This window comes from Pocillopora damicornis, chromosome 12, assembly GCF_964200805.1.
Source record: "Pocillopora damicornis chromosome 12, jaPocDami1.2, whole genome shotgun sequence".
Taxonomy (NCBI): domain Eukaryota; kingdom Metazoa; phylum Cnidaria; class Anthozoa; order Scleractinia; family Pocilloporidae; genus Pocillopora; species Pocillopora damicornis.
In genome coordinates, this window is record NC_142681.1 from 5,972,756 (window position 1) to 5,986,997 (window position 14,242).

Here is a 14,242-nt window from a genome sequence, read left to right on the forward strand (position 1 = left end):
TTGGGTGGATTTTTGATAAAAGGCCATCATCAAAAGTCCCATATGTCGCCGATAAATGAAAAATTTCAACGACCCATGAACTATTAAAAGTAGTGTGGCACCGTTCCTTAACCCTCTGACTCCTGTGAGTGACCAAGTCAGAATTTCCCCCTACTATATCTATACAATATCATGTAGACAAGTGATGAGAATTAAGAAAAATGATCAATTATGGGATTACTAGTTGATCCCATTCCAAATTCTCCAAACTAACACAATGAGAATCGTTTGGCAGATAGCAAGGAGAATTATTAATGAGATCAGGGGGGTCAAAGGGTTAACTGTCACACTCCAGCTTGAAAAGGTTAGGTACTGGGATACCTTACCTCTAAAAGCCATCGAGGAAGGAACTCAGTCAAAGGAGTATTCAAGGAAATTCTAACATCCATAGTAGTATAGTATACTGTTCGTTGTTGATAGATAAAAGTGGAGTTAACATCTCTTAAAAGGGGATTTCCAGTGGATCTTCTCGCGGCTTTTCCACGCGTGTTCGTAAATTTGAGAATTATTTTCATTACTAAACAAAACTCTCCCTGTATGCAGCTGTTGGAGGTGGCTTAAACTGCCTTTGCTATGAACAACTATGGAGCACAAAGGGCACTGTGAGACTTCGCGAAATGAAATGGCCGGCCGGTTGTAGAAGGACTTGAAATATTGCGAGCAAGCTCTCATTAAGACGCCACACGAGTGGTGAAGCGTGCGCATTCCTAGCGGGAAAGAGATGTAAGCAAGCGAGATTTTCACGAGGATTCTGGCAGGAAAGTGTCAAACCCCTCTGAGATCTCTCGCCGTCTCGAATCGCGTGGGTCTTCACCGTTCGTATTGCAGTGGTAATCAGATCGTGTTCGAAGGTAAAATTAGCTTTTGGAAGAGAGCATTCTAGAATCTCCAAGATCTGCAATTTGACGTACCCCGCTGAGAATGAAAAAATGATCAACAGCCTCACATCTCCGTAGGAACCACACTGTTTCCGCCAAAAAGGCCGGTCAAATTATCATAAATCAGGAACAAACACGTCTGCCAAATGGTTTCTCATTCAATATCGAATATCGTTACTGCAGTAACTGTTTCACTTGTGATCCCACCTGGCTTTGTAGGGCTCAAGGGATTTTACTGAATAGAGTCTGGCGTCAAAACATTATAATGACTTTTCCATCAGTTTCTACTCAGCAGGAGGCAGATTATTGTTGTTTACGTATGAAAGGTAAGCATGCTGAGTGTAAGTAGCGCCGATTGTATATGTATATTTAAAGTTTGTAGTTACTCTTACAGACGTTGGCCATCAACAGATATTTCGTAGCTCATCGTAATCTTTTCAAGTGTTTAGACCAAGCTCACCTAATGTATTGTTACTAAAGTAGGTCAAACGTAGGCAATTTATACAGAGGCATGTCTATCGATAGGTGGATACTATCCGTGGCATTTTGTACGTTCCTTAACTTTATACCAGGTGAGTGAAAATCCTTGCTTCTTTTCTCCCCGTATAAACAGGCGTACTCGCTTGAATAAATCTTTGCCAAAAAGCCATGTTAGACATTTGGAAATTAAAGGATAAGATGACGCATACTTCACACCTATCGGTTTAAATCTATGAAGCCGGGATAATCTAGTCGCGTGTGTTTTCACAGGGATCAATTTTCCCGTACGTTCCCTTGCACAACATTGAAAGTAAAAGTACAGATCAAAAAGTTTACAGAACATCGCTGGGGGAGGGATGGGAAGGGACTACACTGTGAAATTGCGCGTCTTGATGACAGGTTTTTATTTTGGTGACAGTTGTAGCGTCCTCTAACAAATTTACTCTATACTCTACTCTTTGAGTAGAAATGATGCACAACTGCCGCTTTAGGAAACTCGCGTCCGAATTTGACTGAAAATAACACAGGTTAAACTTTTTTCAAATGTGGTTTCTCTGCTGTCTTGCAGAGGAGTCAAGTAGACACTCAATGTGATATAGTTCAACCGAAACAACCCTCAACTCGCATTTGTTTATTTTACGCAGTACTACTCGTCCAGGCCAATGTTGTTTCGTACTGCATAAAGAAAACAACATACCCTAATGTGATCCTCCGGGGTAAAATGGAGGCGGGGACCTACACGCCTTGGGAACCGGGCGACTTAAGTCACATGACCGTTGATCGATGCATTGAACACTGCTGTAAAAGCCCGGATACAGATGTAGTGTTTCTACTGAACAGGTGAGACATCAGGGCCCAGTTGTTCAAAGGCTGATTAGTGCTAACCCGGGGTTAAATTGTAATCCAGCTTTCTTTATTTCTTTGTTGAAAAGTATTTCAGGGAAAATTTTCACTATTCTTTTTAGAACATCTAATGATCAAATTGCAAGCAAAAATGTTTGAACTGAATTTTCTCTCAAAGTTTTCAGACCTGAAATCAAATTTCACACTAACCCTGGGTTATCTTAACCCACCTTTGAACAACCGGGGCCAGGTGTATAATCTATCATTTGTAAAACGAACGCATGGCGTGACTTTATTCGATTGATTTCAATATCGTTATTCGAGCTTTGATCGGCTAATTTCGTTCCTCTTGTCGAGGCAGTTTTGAGCAAAGAGGCATGTTAAGGTAAAAACTTGCCAACAACAAAATTTGCTGGTGTAGGTTACTCAAAAAGGACTCCTCGCTTTTTGTAGCAAGTTTTCCTTGCTAATACGTATACCGAACAAGATTTCATCAGCGTTTGCACTTGATAATAGATTCTGGTTGTTTTTCCTCTGTAGTTGAAAAGTGTAAATGAAATCATAACGACTCCATAACACTGGCCTAACATTTCGAAAATTGTCATCATAAAATAATAAAATATTAGAACCTGCCATCTTGAATCTTGCTTACATTCTGACTTCTGCTCGTCTCTTTTTTTCTTTTCCATCCCTTGGCGATTTGTTTGAACGGTTAGGAGCTAAATAAAAAGGCATTCTTGACTCAGTTACTCCACCCAGAGCAACAGCTGTTTGTGGACCGCGCCCTGCGTTTACCGCCAGTGGTGCGTGCAGTGCATTTAACTAAGTTGTTTTTTAAAATGGCAGCATACGAAGGGAAATTGTTTGGCACATTTGATGACAATTTTCGAACGGTTAGGTATGATATTCATATATACGTTTTCGTTGCAGATATGAAAATCAAATGAAATCGGGAGTATACCTCCTTAAAAAAGAAATTTTCAGGCGCCATGCAATCGATCTGTAAATTTGAGCTTGATAATATGTTTTCTCTTCAATAGCTATTGCTTCTGTGTGAAGTGCCATTCTCTGGAATCATGCGCTATGGTGAAAATCACTCCACCCTCGACGTACAGACCTGTGACTGTTACTGTATCGAAACGTAAGTACTTTGACCTCTGAACGTTACATGAGTTTCTTTTATATAAACTGGTAGATAATGATAAACATTTTAAGCATTTTTTTCGTAAAGCATTTGTTAACATCACCGGGAACCCATTACCCAGGTAATAGGTACCTGTCAACACTTGGTCAAGGTTACCTTACAAAGTCTTTTTGGAGGAGAAAAAAGTTATTGTGCCTTTGGCTCCAACAAGAGATTATAAACTCTCGGTTCCAATGAACTATTCTGGGAAAACCAATGGCAGTCAGTTGACTTGAAACTGAAGTGGAATAGCAAGCTTCTATGTGTCTCAGCCTGGTAGTTTTTTCTATACCAACTAAGCCACTGATTATAGTTAAAGCTTGATTTGACGTTATTCAATACTTTCTAGACTCTCTTTTTCAGGACACCAAACATGTAATTTCCGCACATCGTTCTAGTTAAATGGTCTAGCCTAATAGGTGATTGAATAAAAAAAAATTAGTTGTTTGTAACTTCGTCTTTTCGTCGAAGTATTGCATTTTTCATCCTTACTCCTAAAGCAAACATCTTCGGCGAAAGAAAACAAAATTATGGCTCATTCTGGCTACATCTATCTCCGATAAAACAAATTTTGAAATCCTTTATCTGTTTAACTGCAAGGAAAACTCAAATTTTTTCTTTTCACCTGACAAGTGGTAATAGGAACATAAACTTGTCAGTCTGCTTCAAATAACTGCGATGTCCTATGGCATTTGAATAACTTTTTACATTTATTTCAATTTAAAAAATTAAAATAATTTTTTCTTAACTCTCATCCGGTTGCGGAATCTCCTTTAAAGTTAAAAACCTGGCGATAAATGTCTGGGATCTCGCTTACTTCTATTTTTTATTTTTTTTATGGGAAGAAATCAAACGGAAATTGCAATGAACAACAAACTTCATCTGCGCCCCCAAAAAACTAAAGTATATTAATTTTTTTCCTTATTAGTAACCATTACTCTCTTTAGAAATAATTTGTTTCATACAAATTGTCTGATAAGATAAAGCTCATAAACACTAGTTTCTAAAAAGTGTCGTTATCTTGCTTTCACGAATAATGGACGATAACTACTCTTTTCAGGCTTTTAGCGCCTAATTAAAGGCTAGAGTTCATAGGTACAATTGGGCCGTAAATATTTAAAATGTTGTTCCGATGTATCACTATGCAACATTCCAACTTTTTCTCATCAATTAACAATTCTTTTGTGCTGCCGTGAAATAAAGGGTCAAAGGCGGGTACCTGACCCAGTGTTAAGGAATACTTGCCCAAAATAAACGAAATTAATATTTCGAACCACTGACATCCATAACTTATGAGTTTTTCCTATTGGTCATAAAGAAAACTTAACGTAGGCGTCGAAAACTTGCGATAATATTTTCAAAATTCGCGGTTGCATATACTTTCAGACGAAACAATGTTTTGATACTAAAGGAGTGACCTTCACGGTGATTAATGATATTTTGTGTCGTCTTGAGTTTCCTCTACAGTAAATATTTTCTTTGGCCACCTAAGGGAGTTGAGTGAAGGCTAAATCAAATAAGACGCCGGTTGTATAACTCTCTGACCCGTACTAACATATAATTTATGCAAGGAAATTCAAAACATTTCAAAGCCACTGAATGCAGCGCACCGGGAGACGGTGTAAGTTCGCAAGCCTTAAATGGTGAGTTAAAAGAACTTTCCACAAATAATTTACAAATACTTCTACAAATTTTTACAAATAGTTATAGTCATTTTATTTATTTTCATATATTTGTATTTTAAAGCTCTCTTGTCTTCATAAAAAGTAGAAGATTTTAGGTTAAAACTGAGATAAGAGAAGATTTTTATTGTGGGTGATAATTCATTTCCCATCATATTATCACCGATTATGTCACAGAAACAAAACTTCAAGTAACCATATCTCCTTTCCCCAAAAATTCAACGTTCAGCAACTTTGCCGGTTTGCTGCATCAAAAATTAGCTATTGGTTATTATTTTTTTTAGTTTAATTAGGGAAATTATCAAAATCCATTGGATACATTCTTCATCAAGCCGAGAACTTTCATTGATTGGCTGTGAGAAGTATACACCCATTGAATGAAGATAAAGCCCTCCGGTCGTTGGTACTGCGTATTTTTATCATTGTTTGTCTTTACGATTGTTTGTCTTTTGAAGTGCTGGCTTCTGCGAGTGGTCTTGCAAATCTTTCGAAAACGTTGTTTACCTCAGTCTCAATTTAATGTTAAGCAAAAGTGAGCGACTTAAAAAATACGTGCTAAAGCTGACCGTCGCTATGATGAAGTTAAAAATGAATTTTGTGAAAATGAATTTAAAGTAGTTCAGATTGAATTTTTCTTTACTCAGTGAAAAATTACGATTATTCTTTAACAAAGGGAAAAGGGAAATACAAAAGAACCTAGTTTGGATCATTTTAACCTAAATCTTATTGGAAGAAAATCATATTCTTCTTAGTTAGTTAATGATTTAGTAACGGAGAAGAATATGATTTTCTTCCAATAAGATTTCTCCATGTCGCAACCAGGGTACTGAAGAGGAGGGGCTTGGGTTCGTTCATTCGTTTGTTTGAACATCTCACACGATGATCTTATTTTTTCGATTAAACAGGAAACAACAATGACAACAAGAATATAACTAGTGATAATGTAAACAACATTAAGTCATAGATGACAATGAATGATTGAGACATTGATTTGGTAGAATATATATCAAATCTTAAGAAACTGCACTTTGCCAAAGCTCCGGGAGCTTTTTCGTCTATTTCATCGCTTTATGCATGTCTTTCAAAGTGTTACCTTTAAATCTGATCAGACACACCATTATGAAAACAATTAACTAGTGTATGACGTTATGAAACATGGATGAATTTTCACATTCCAAGGGCTAATTTACGCAGATGTAAACAATACGGAATAAACGGTTCAAATGTTTTAGTTTCTTGTGATGCAAGTTTGCGTGATTATTTCATCCTTCGTGTTATCTTAACGTCCTCCCCTAGTACAACTTCCTTATCACTCGTTAGTAGATTTTTCTCCCTGATGGCTGCCGGTGTGGTCCTAATTTAGTAATTGTACTAAAAATTAAACTATGAATTTACCAGGTGTGAATACACAGCTTGGGAGACAGAAACACCCCTAATTTACCGTATTTATCGCTAACCATTTTCTCAAAAATCGCCTGGAAAGCTCGGGAAAACATCGCCACGCTTGCAAACACTCTACCCCAGCACCTGTTATTTGACAAAATCTCGTCTGTATTCAGAAATGTGTGGATTGTGGGCAAGCTGTTAATTGAAAAGATCACAAAAGAGAGTTATAGATAAGGGTTGCTTCCTATGTAGCTAGCCGTCTGGGAAGCCTATTATTTCTTTGACATAAAGCGCACTGCAGGCACATCTGTTATTTGTTGTTTCCTAAGATGCTACCTTCCTTCTCAGACGTTGTTAATTATAAAGCGATTACACCTGGAGGATAAAACCACTTTGAGTTCATTCATTTAGTTATTCTCGAAGGTGTGCATTCCTAAATTCTTTTGTGTTTTTCGGCGCTACAAAATCTCCATTGTTCAAGTCGATTTCATCTTTGTTTTTAGTGTCATAAGAACACTCCCTCTCTGCTCGTAAATAATAGTTATTATTTTGAAGATCTCTGTACTTTAAGAAAACCTGATATCTATCTTCATAGAGATAAGAACGTCTTATTCGCTCCACTTACGCCTGTAATAAATCATTTACGTTGTTTATGGCGATTTGATTTCAGTGACGCCAACACTTCTCGGTAATCTTTCCAATAGCTGAATCTTACTTTTCCGCCTCTATTATCTGAAAACTTGTGTTGTTTTTCTAGGCATTTCTAAGCTTCCTTCAACTACGCAACCTCTTTCGGCTACCAGGAGTTTCACGAGGCGGACCCAATCTACAGAATATAGTACCCAAGTGAGTGGTAGTAATAATTGTTTACATGTTTTTTAGAAAAGGTTATTGCTAGAGATAATTTAATGAACTGAATTAGACGAACAGTTTGATGAACCCATCTTTTAGAGCAACTGTCTTTCTCAAAAATATTTTCATGACGTATTTTGTAACTGAACCTAATCCTCTTAGCCTGCATTCATCTTTCAATATCAAAGATCTTTAAAAGAGATTTTTTCAAGAATTTTCTGGTACACAGAAGTATTGAATAAACTTACAATGCCTTCGCACCTGTTCGTGTAAAACTGAAGTCGTTTCTTTAGTCATGAATCAAAACCTGAAGACAGCAGATCGCCAACGATAAAAACTCTTAAACTGACGTAATTTTGGAAGACTGTAACTTTCTCTCTGAACTCGGATGTCTTCTATCAAGTTGTCTGAAGAACGTAAAGAAAAAGGTAACAAAAAACGGTTACAGTCGCGTGCTCGTGCTTGCGTTCGAATATTATATTTTTGGTGACCTTACCGAGAGGACTCGTAGCTGGAGCACATTATGAAAATAAATCGTACACTAAATAGAGGAGGACTCCTGGCTGGAGTATATTTGAAAGTAAACGATTTATTATATAAAGCATACGGGTTTACACTCGACAAGGAACAGTTGTATACGGTTGTAATAGGTGTATGACAACTCTATTGAAAAACTCCCATACTCGGTCCATGTACCTCATAAGCCCCAAGATGCTGAATATATTGATATTGTAACTAATCTACCTCAATACAACTATTTTTCCTGTTCAATCTCAACCTTTAGCATACATCAAAAGCACATAACCAAGGTCATAAGCTTTTGTATCCATTTAATGTTTACCTCCGTAAAAAACTCTTAATTGATACGCTAAGAACTTTCTACGCATGCCAAACTTAAATATTTCTCTTTTGAAATAATAGCGGTTTTACCGAAAACCCCTTTATTGGCAAATTGTTTCTTATTTTGTCGGTCTTAGGGAAGAACTGAACAAAAAGAAAAATAGTGCTGTCGCATGTTTGATTTTGAACATAAAAAACATAAACTACGGATTACCACCGTTGCATGTAAACCATATTAACTATTGTGGGCTTAATTCCCCATCGATGTTTTTCCTTTTCATGGTGTGACATTGGTTTACCGCATCATCTATTTCACCCTGTCATTTTGCACCAAATGTCACAAAAACTTGCAGGGGTGCTAGTTTTTCACTCTCTTTTCCTGGTTTTGGATGAATTTGTTTTCAATTGAGGCTTTTCGCTTTGACGGTAATTTCAATTTGACTTTTTTCTTTTGCCTTCAATGTGCTTCTCGACTCAGTGCAGTATTATTTAGTATGGGCTTTCCTTCACTCCAGTCAGTTGGGATGAAATGAATAATTTTTTAGCTGTTTTTCTTTTCTCGGATCTATCGCAAAATCCTGTGACTTTCCACGTGTTCCAAATTCAAGTAATGCCCTCCTTCCCTCGTTCCCGAAAAAGGAAAATTATACAAAAAGATGTTTTTCGTCATATCACGAGCGTGGGATAAAGAAAAATTCTGAGTTCCCTTGAGGAATCGAACCTCAGTCCTTCGGATTCCGCGCTCCGATGCTCTACCACTGAGCCACAGAGGTAAGAGTAAGATCTATTACGGTCTATTTTATTTGACACCCGTCCTGCATACTGCTAGGATCAGCAATGGCGATAGCGTCATGTTTAATAAGAGAGACGATAGGTTTTTTGAGCTCGATAAAAAATAGAGAAAGATGTTTTGTTCGTCTTGTCACGAGCGTGGGACACTTATTCTATTTACAAGGAAAATTTTTATTATCAGTTCAACATTGTGTGATCTGTTCAATCTGGCAATTAGGGTCTTTCATTCTTCTCTTAGCCAACCACCGTCAAATTCGAACAAAAAAAAACAAAAGGAACTAAAAGACCCCAAGATGCCAAAACAGATCCCACCAAGAAGACGAGTGATAGTGGATTCAGACGAGGAAATGGGACCGAAATCAGCCAGGAATGGAGACAGTCAAGCAGTTCGTGTAAGCCTCTCTCTATCTCTCTCTCTTTCTTCTCGGATTCTTACTGATGTAATTGCACTATTTTCCGCTTCAGGCCTAGGGGTAAACATAAATTGAGCACTCTATCCGACTCTCAGTTTTCTGACTGGGACCTCGATCTGACTGTTGGGTGTAAATACACAATGTTGTTTGTAGAGTTCATTGTATCCTATTTTCACAGATAATATGGGACCGTTTGTAGATTAGGCAGGAACGATACCTTTTGAAGAAAAAAAGAAATGGTTCTTTAAATTGATGTACTACAAATGGCATGTCTGACCAGTTTGATTATTTGAAAAGTTTTTACCATATTTGAACGGTTTCTCGAAATTGCGCTCAAGAAAACCTTGTAAACATTCTCCACTCGCGGGGTTGAGAGAAAGAAAAGAGGAGAATGTACTTGGTTTTTGCGATTAAGCAATTTTCAGTTAAATGTTGAAAAACCAAAGCCAAAGCTATCACGGGGACCAATCAGAAAAGAGATTTACAACATCACCAGCCAACGAGGACTCGTAGTGGAAGCGTATGACCGAGTCGAATGGCCGAGTCGCGATTATTTTTAGTTTTGCATCTAATTGCTTGAGAGGATGACGTAACTTTTCTGGACTAGTCACAGGCAAAGTTGGGTAAAACCAAAACAATCCAGGTTTTGATTAGACACTACTCAAAATTGCTCCGTGTAAGAAAAAGTTACTTCCTCTATTGTTAGATAAATTACAATATGCAAACTTGCATAACTGATCCATCTCTTTTCAAAGTATTGAAAGGAAATGAGCTAACTTTTACATGATAAACATAAATAGATAAATAGATTTTTAAATAAAAATATAATCAAAAACATATATATTTATATACAAAAGAAAACATTCAACTATCAAATTAGTAAATTAAGCAAAAAAAACTTTCACTGTGACTTGGATAATTTAACTAATTATATAATTCTTCCTTCTTTTCATTACTCTTGGGAACGCACGTATCTTCAATTCTGACATTCAGTTTGCTTCTCTGTTTACAGAAACTATTTCGTTTCTTTTCACGGAAGCATAATCCACAAACAGCTCTTGTTATTCGCTACGCTATCTGCTTTTTTCTCGGTGGACTTGTTGGACTTATTCCTTACTTAGTTTTCGTGATTGAGCTCTGTAAAGGTTTGTCTGTCTCTTATTCTTTTTCTCTCTTTTCCTTCTAATTCTCTTGGTCTTCGTTCCTCGTTTCTTGCTTTACATTATTCGCTTTCTTTCCACTCTTCATCGTTGATTGGTTGATCCATTTATGTATTCTTTAAGCTGTCCTTTCGTTCATTCGTGTTTTCATTTCTCCAATCTATTCTTCCTTTGTTCCTTATTTCTTATTCACCCATTCACTTAACCATTTTCTCATCCGTAACTTCCGACCTTATCTGTCAGTGTGTTCCTTTTTTTTTCTATCAGAAGAAGTTTTTTCGGTCCGAGCAAATTATTCATAGAAAGGTACTAATCTTGACTAAAATCGAAAGTTTACAGATTAACATTTGATTGTAACGCTCAATATCCACAGCTAACTTAGAAATGAGAAATCCCCATCTTCCTTCAATAAATGGATATTCTAAACACAAAGATGTACCCAAAAATGAAGCTCTCACCGCTTTCAGTGAAATTAGTAGTGCTCCTGTCATCACTACAGCTTACGTTGGTAAGTGTCCAAAAGTATTAGCCGACGTAGTTTTGCTCCATAAATGCTTCAGTCTAGATAGCTGGGCGAAAGCACAGAAAATGGCTTGAACCTAGGAGTAATAGTTGAATCACCTCGGGATTTCTCTGACTTTTTCAATTCTCCTTCGCCTATTTTGCGAGACGGCAGTTGTTCTTAAGTCTTCCTTTGAAATTTTGCGCGGGAAATTGGCGCGCGGGAGACCAGAATCGATCCCCTCGCGCATGCCCTTTGTTTGACCGCTGAGTTGGACTGTTGACGTTTCGCGAACCTGACGTAAGCCATGTCTCACTTGACTCTGATGATGACTTCCGCTAAGGTTGTCGAAATACCAGTCACTTCTACAGACACATTCCATTCAGGAAAATCCTTATTAGGACGGTCAGAATACACGCTCAGTTGTGATAAAGTAATAGATAATAGGGAATACACAATTCTGTGAAATTAAGAAAGACCGTCTTAACATTTTCTTTGCTGATCTGTTCAGTACTGCATATGATGACATTTACTTTTAAACGGGTAAATCGACATCTAATAGTGCAGAATTAAATTAATCGCATCTATTTGCTTACATGATAATAAAATTTATTACAAGAGACATAAAAAGAGCACTAAACAGTAAACATAAAAAAAGAGAATTGCTTCTAATATTTTATCCCTTAAGGATGAATTGCGACAGTTTATCTGCCTATTTTATCCGACACTGAGCTAGGTCACAAAAAAAGAGTGGGTGTTCCCTTAAATACAGCTACTACCGTGACTCACTCATAATCAGTGAAACGGAAACCATAAGTTGATTCCCTCTAAATCACAGCTAATATGTGCATGACTATCAGTAAAGGGATTATCACGCTATTAATTGACTTCTTGCGCTATCCCTTTTTTCATTGCAGATGTAAACTTCACCACACTAAGTAGTAACTCAACTGGTATCACGACACCCCGACCCACAAGAGTAGTGACAACAGAGAAAAAGGGTGGGTATTCAGTCATACATTTCAACTGAATTTCCCCCCAAAAATAACGAAAAAGTATGGACATGGGTGAAGTAGCAAGGGGAGGGTGAGAGGCGGGGTAGACACCTCCGAATGAAAATTTGGAGGGGATAGTCCACCGCCACCCCTTTCAGTTTCGTGGTTCAGTGTAGAAAACATCATCAGTGCAACGTGAAATTGTCCTGGGAAAATATTCAGTGGCATCATGCAAAGTTAAATAGTATGTTGTGGTACTTTTTTGAACAACTCAAGCCTGCTCATGAATTTCTACAAGTAGGTAACAGATCCCAAAGATGTTTTCTTGTCGTGGCCAATGAACCATCCTTAAGACGTTTTGAGACACCTGAATAGGCTTAGGGGCATGGAATTGGCTCGGTGTGCAATAGTCAGATTCCCTAACCACCCCCCCTCCCCCCTCAGCCTTCCCCGCTCTCACTCGCCACAAACATTTTTTTATAAAAAAGGTCCGCCACCTCCAACAAAAAGTCACCCTAAATTATATAAGAGTTACTAAGTCTATACTCGAGGCCAAGAGACCCAAGCTGGCCATGAGCACATTTCCTCTTGTTCGGGGTAAGGTTTATTTGGTCCTTACCTATCATGAAGAATATTGTTTGTATACATCCTTTTGTGAGAAAAGACATTGAAAGAATAAGCCGTTTTTTTCACCGTTCGATGACTTAGCATTAATATAGCAGTGAAACTGCAGTGATACTGCGAAACGTTTTCGCGTACAAATGGTGATTTGAAAATTTTCTCCCAGCTGAAGGGACAGGTAATGACGACATCTCTCTCCAGTGTTCTGGGACCATAACGGTCATTCGCGTTCGAGCGTTAGGGATCCCTGGGGATACTTCTACCGTGGACGATTTCAACAAGCACTGCCAAGCGAATCTTGGACAAGTGGATGGGACAAATGTATGCATTGTGAGCCTCAAACGGGTGTATAAATCCAGATATCCACCTTTCATAAAGACTGTGGTCACTTATACTTGTTCATACACTGAGGAAATCAGTTAGCGATAGTCGTGAGGGAACAGGGTAGAGGCTTTAAATACAACCATATGATTCTCACGTGATGAGGAGCAATCCCCAGAGGATTCCTAATTGCCTCCCCCTCCCCACCACTGTTAATTCTAAGAGAACAATAGAAATAGCTAATATGCGTAAAATTGGTACTTTTTGTACGGTTAACGAAAACTGATAGATTACTCTCGGTTATTTGGTTGTCTAAAGGGCGGAGCCCACAGAGAGGAAAAATGATAGACTTAATTTGATATACTGATGGACGTAAATCCGCTGGAATGCTGAGAATATGATTTCCTTCCTGATCGATGGTATACAAATACAAAAGAAAAGTTGTAAAAAGGAAACGTTGATATCAGATGCAGATACTGACGGTGGATTTTAAATGAAGACAAAAGAAATGTATTATAAAAATACGTAAATTCATTCACAAGGTTAATCACTGGTTGATTTCTCAAGAGTGGATCAGCAGGAGGAACGGCATACCAGTCATGTTACGGTCAGATTTTGCTATATTTTGAAAGGCACTTCTTATGTTCATAATCACTTGCATTTGCTTTAGCAAATTGACAAAAGGACTATTTTACGCTCCCTTGATCACAATAGCTTTCTTTTTTTTAATTAAACGAGGCTAAGACATACCTAGATATACTCAGAAGCTGCTCGGCAGAGTTGATTTATTGTTACCAGCCCCACGTTAGTTAAGCATGATTGAATTAAACGAAAAAGAAAAAAAGAAAATTGCTTTAGTCGCTCATCTGATCAGAAGACACAAATCATGCTTCATGATCGTTTTTGTCATGTCGAAGTAAGTTACACTGATACCCATTTCTGGTGAAGTGTTGTAATATTCATCGAGTCTACTAGTTAAGTAGATGATTCTCATCATACGACTAAATAAAGTAGTACATGTAGCATCAAACTTATCAAATGGCTGCGCTCTTTTTAATGCACTTTAGACGGCTCGTCAACATTTGGCGAATAATTTTCTAATATTTTGGGTTTGAATTTCAAAGGACTCCAAAACAATAGGTCAAAAGATTTCTACCAATTTTTTATCAACCCTTTCACTCCAAAGATCTATCAGCAATTCTCCTTACTGTCTGTCATACAATTCTTATTATGTTTTTTCTGAGAACTTGATATT

At 37.6% G+C, this 14,242-nt stretch overlaps 1 protein-coding gene across 2 annotated transcripts; it reads left to right on the forward strand.

Moving 5' to 3' along the window:
• The first annotated feature begins 360 nt into the window (after positions 1 to 360).
• On the forward strand, positions 361 to 14,018 carry LOC113670604 (uncharacterized). 2 transcript variants are annotated; one of them, XM_089189780.1, is made up of 8 exons: positions 361 to 1,489; positions 2,042 to 2,237; positions 3,281 to 3,381; positions 7,249 to 7,337; positions 9,214 to 9,367; positions 10,922 to 11,056; positions 11,968 to 12,051; positions 12,833 to 14,018. In XM_089189780.1, the coding sequence occupies exons 1-8, from the start codon at positions 1,429 to 1,431 to the stop codon at positions 13,087 to 13,089; spliced, it is 1,077 nt and encodes a 358-aa protein (XP_089045906.1). In that variant the 5' UTR covers positions 361 to 1,428; the 3' UTR covers positions 13,090 to 14,018. The 2 variants fall into 2 exon arrangements, with proteins under 2 accessions (XP_089045906.1, XP_089045907.1); XM_089189781.1 differs by lacking the exon at positions 10,922 to 11,056.
• Positions 14,019 to 14,242: the final 224 nt, after the last annotated feature.

Coding starts and splice junctions, on each gene's coding strand:
- LOC113670604 (XM_089189780.1), top strand. CDS start 1,429: ATGTCTATCGATAGGTGGATACTATCCGTGGCATTTTGTACGTTCCTT. Junction 11,057..11,967: donor CATCACTACAGCTTACGTTG/GTAAGTGTCCAA, acceptor TTTTCATTGCAG/ATGTAAACTTCACCACACTA. Junction 12,052..12,832: donor AGTGACAACAGAGAAAAAGG/GTGGGTATTCAG, acceptor ATTTTCTCCCAG/CTGAAGGGACAGGTAATGAC.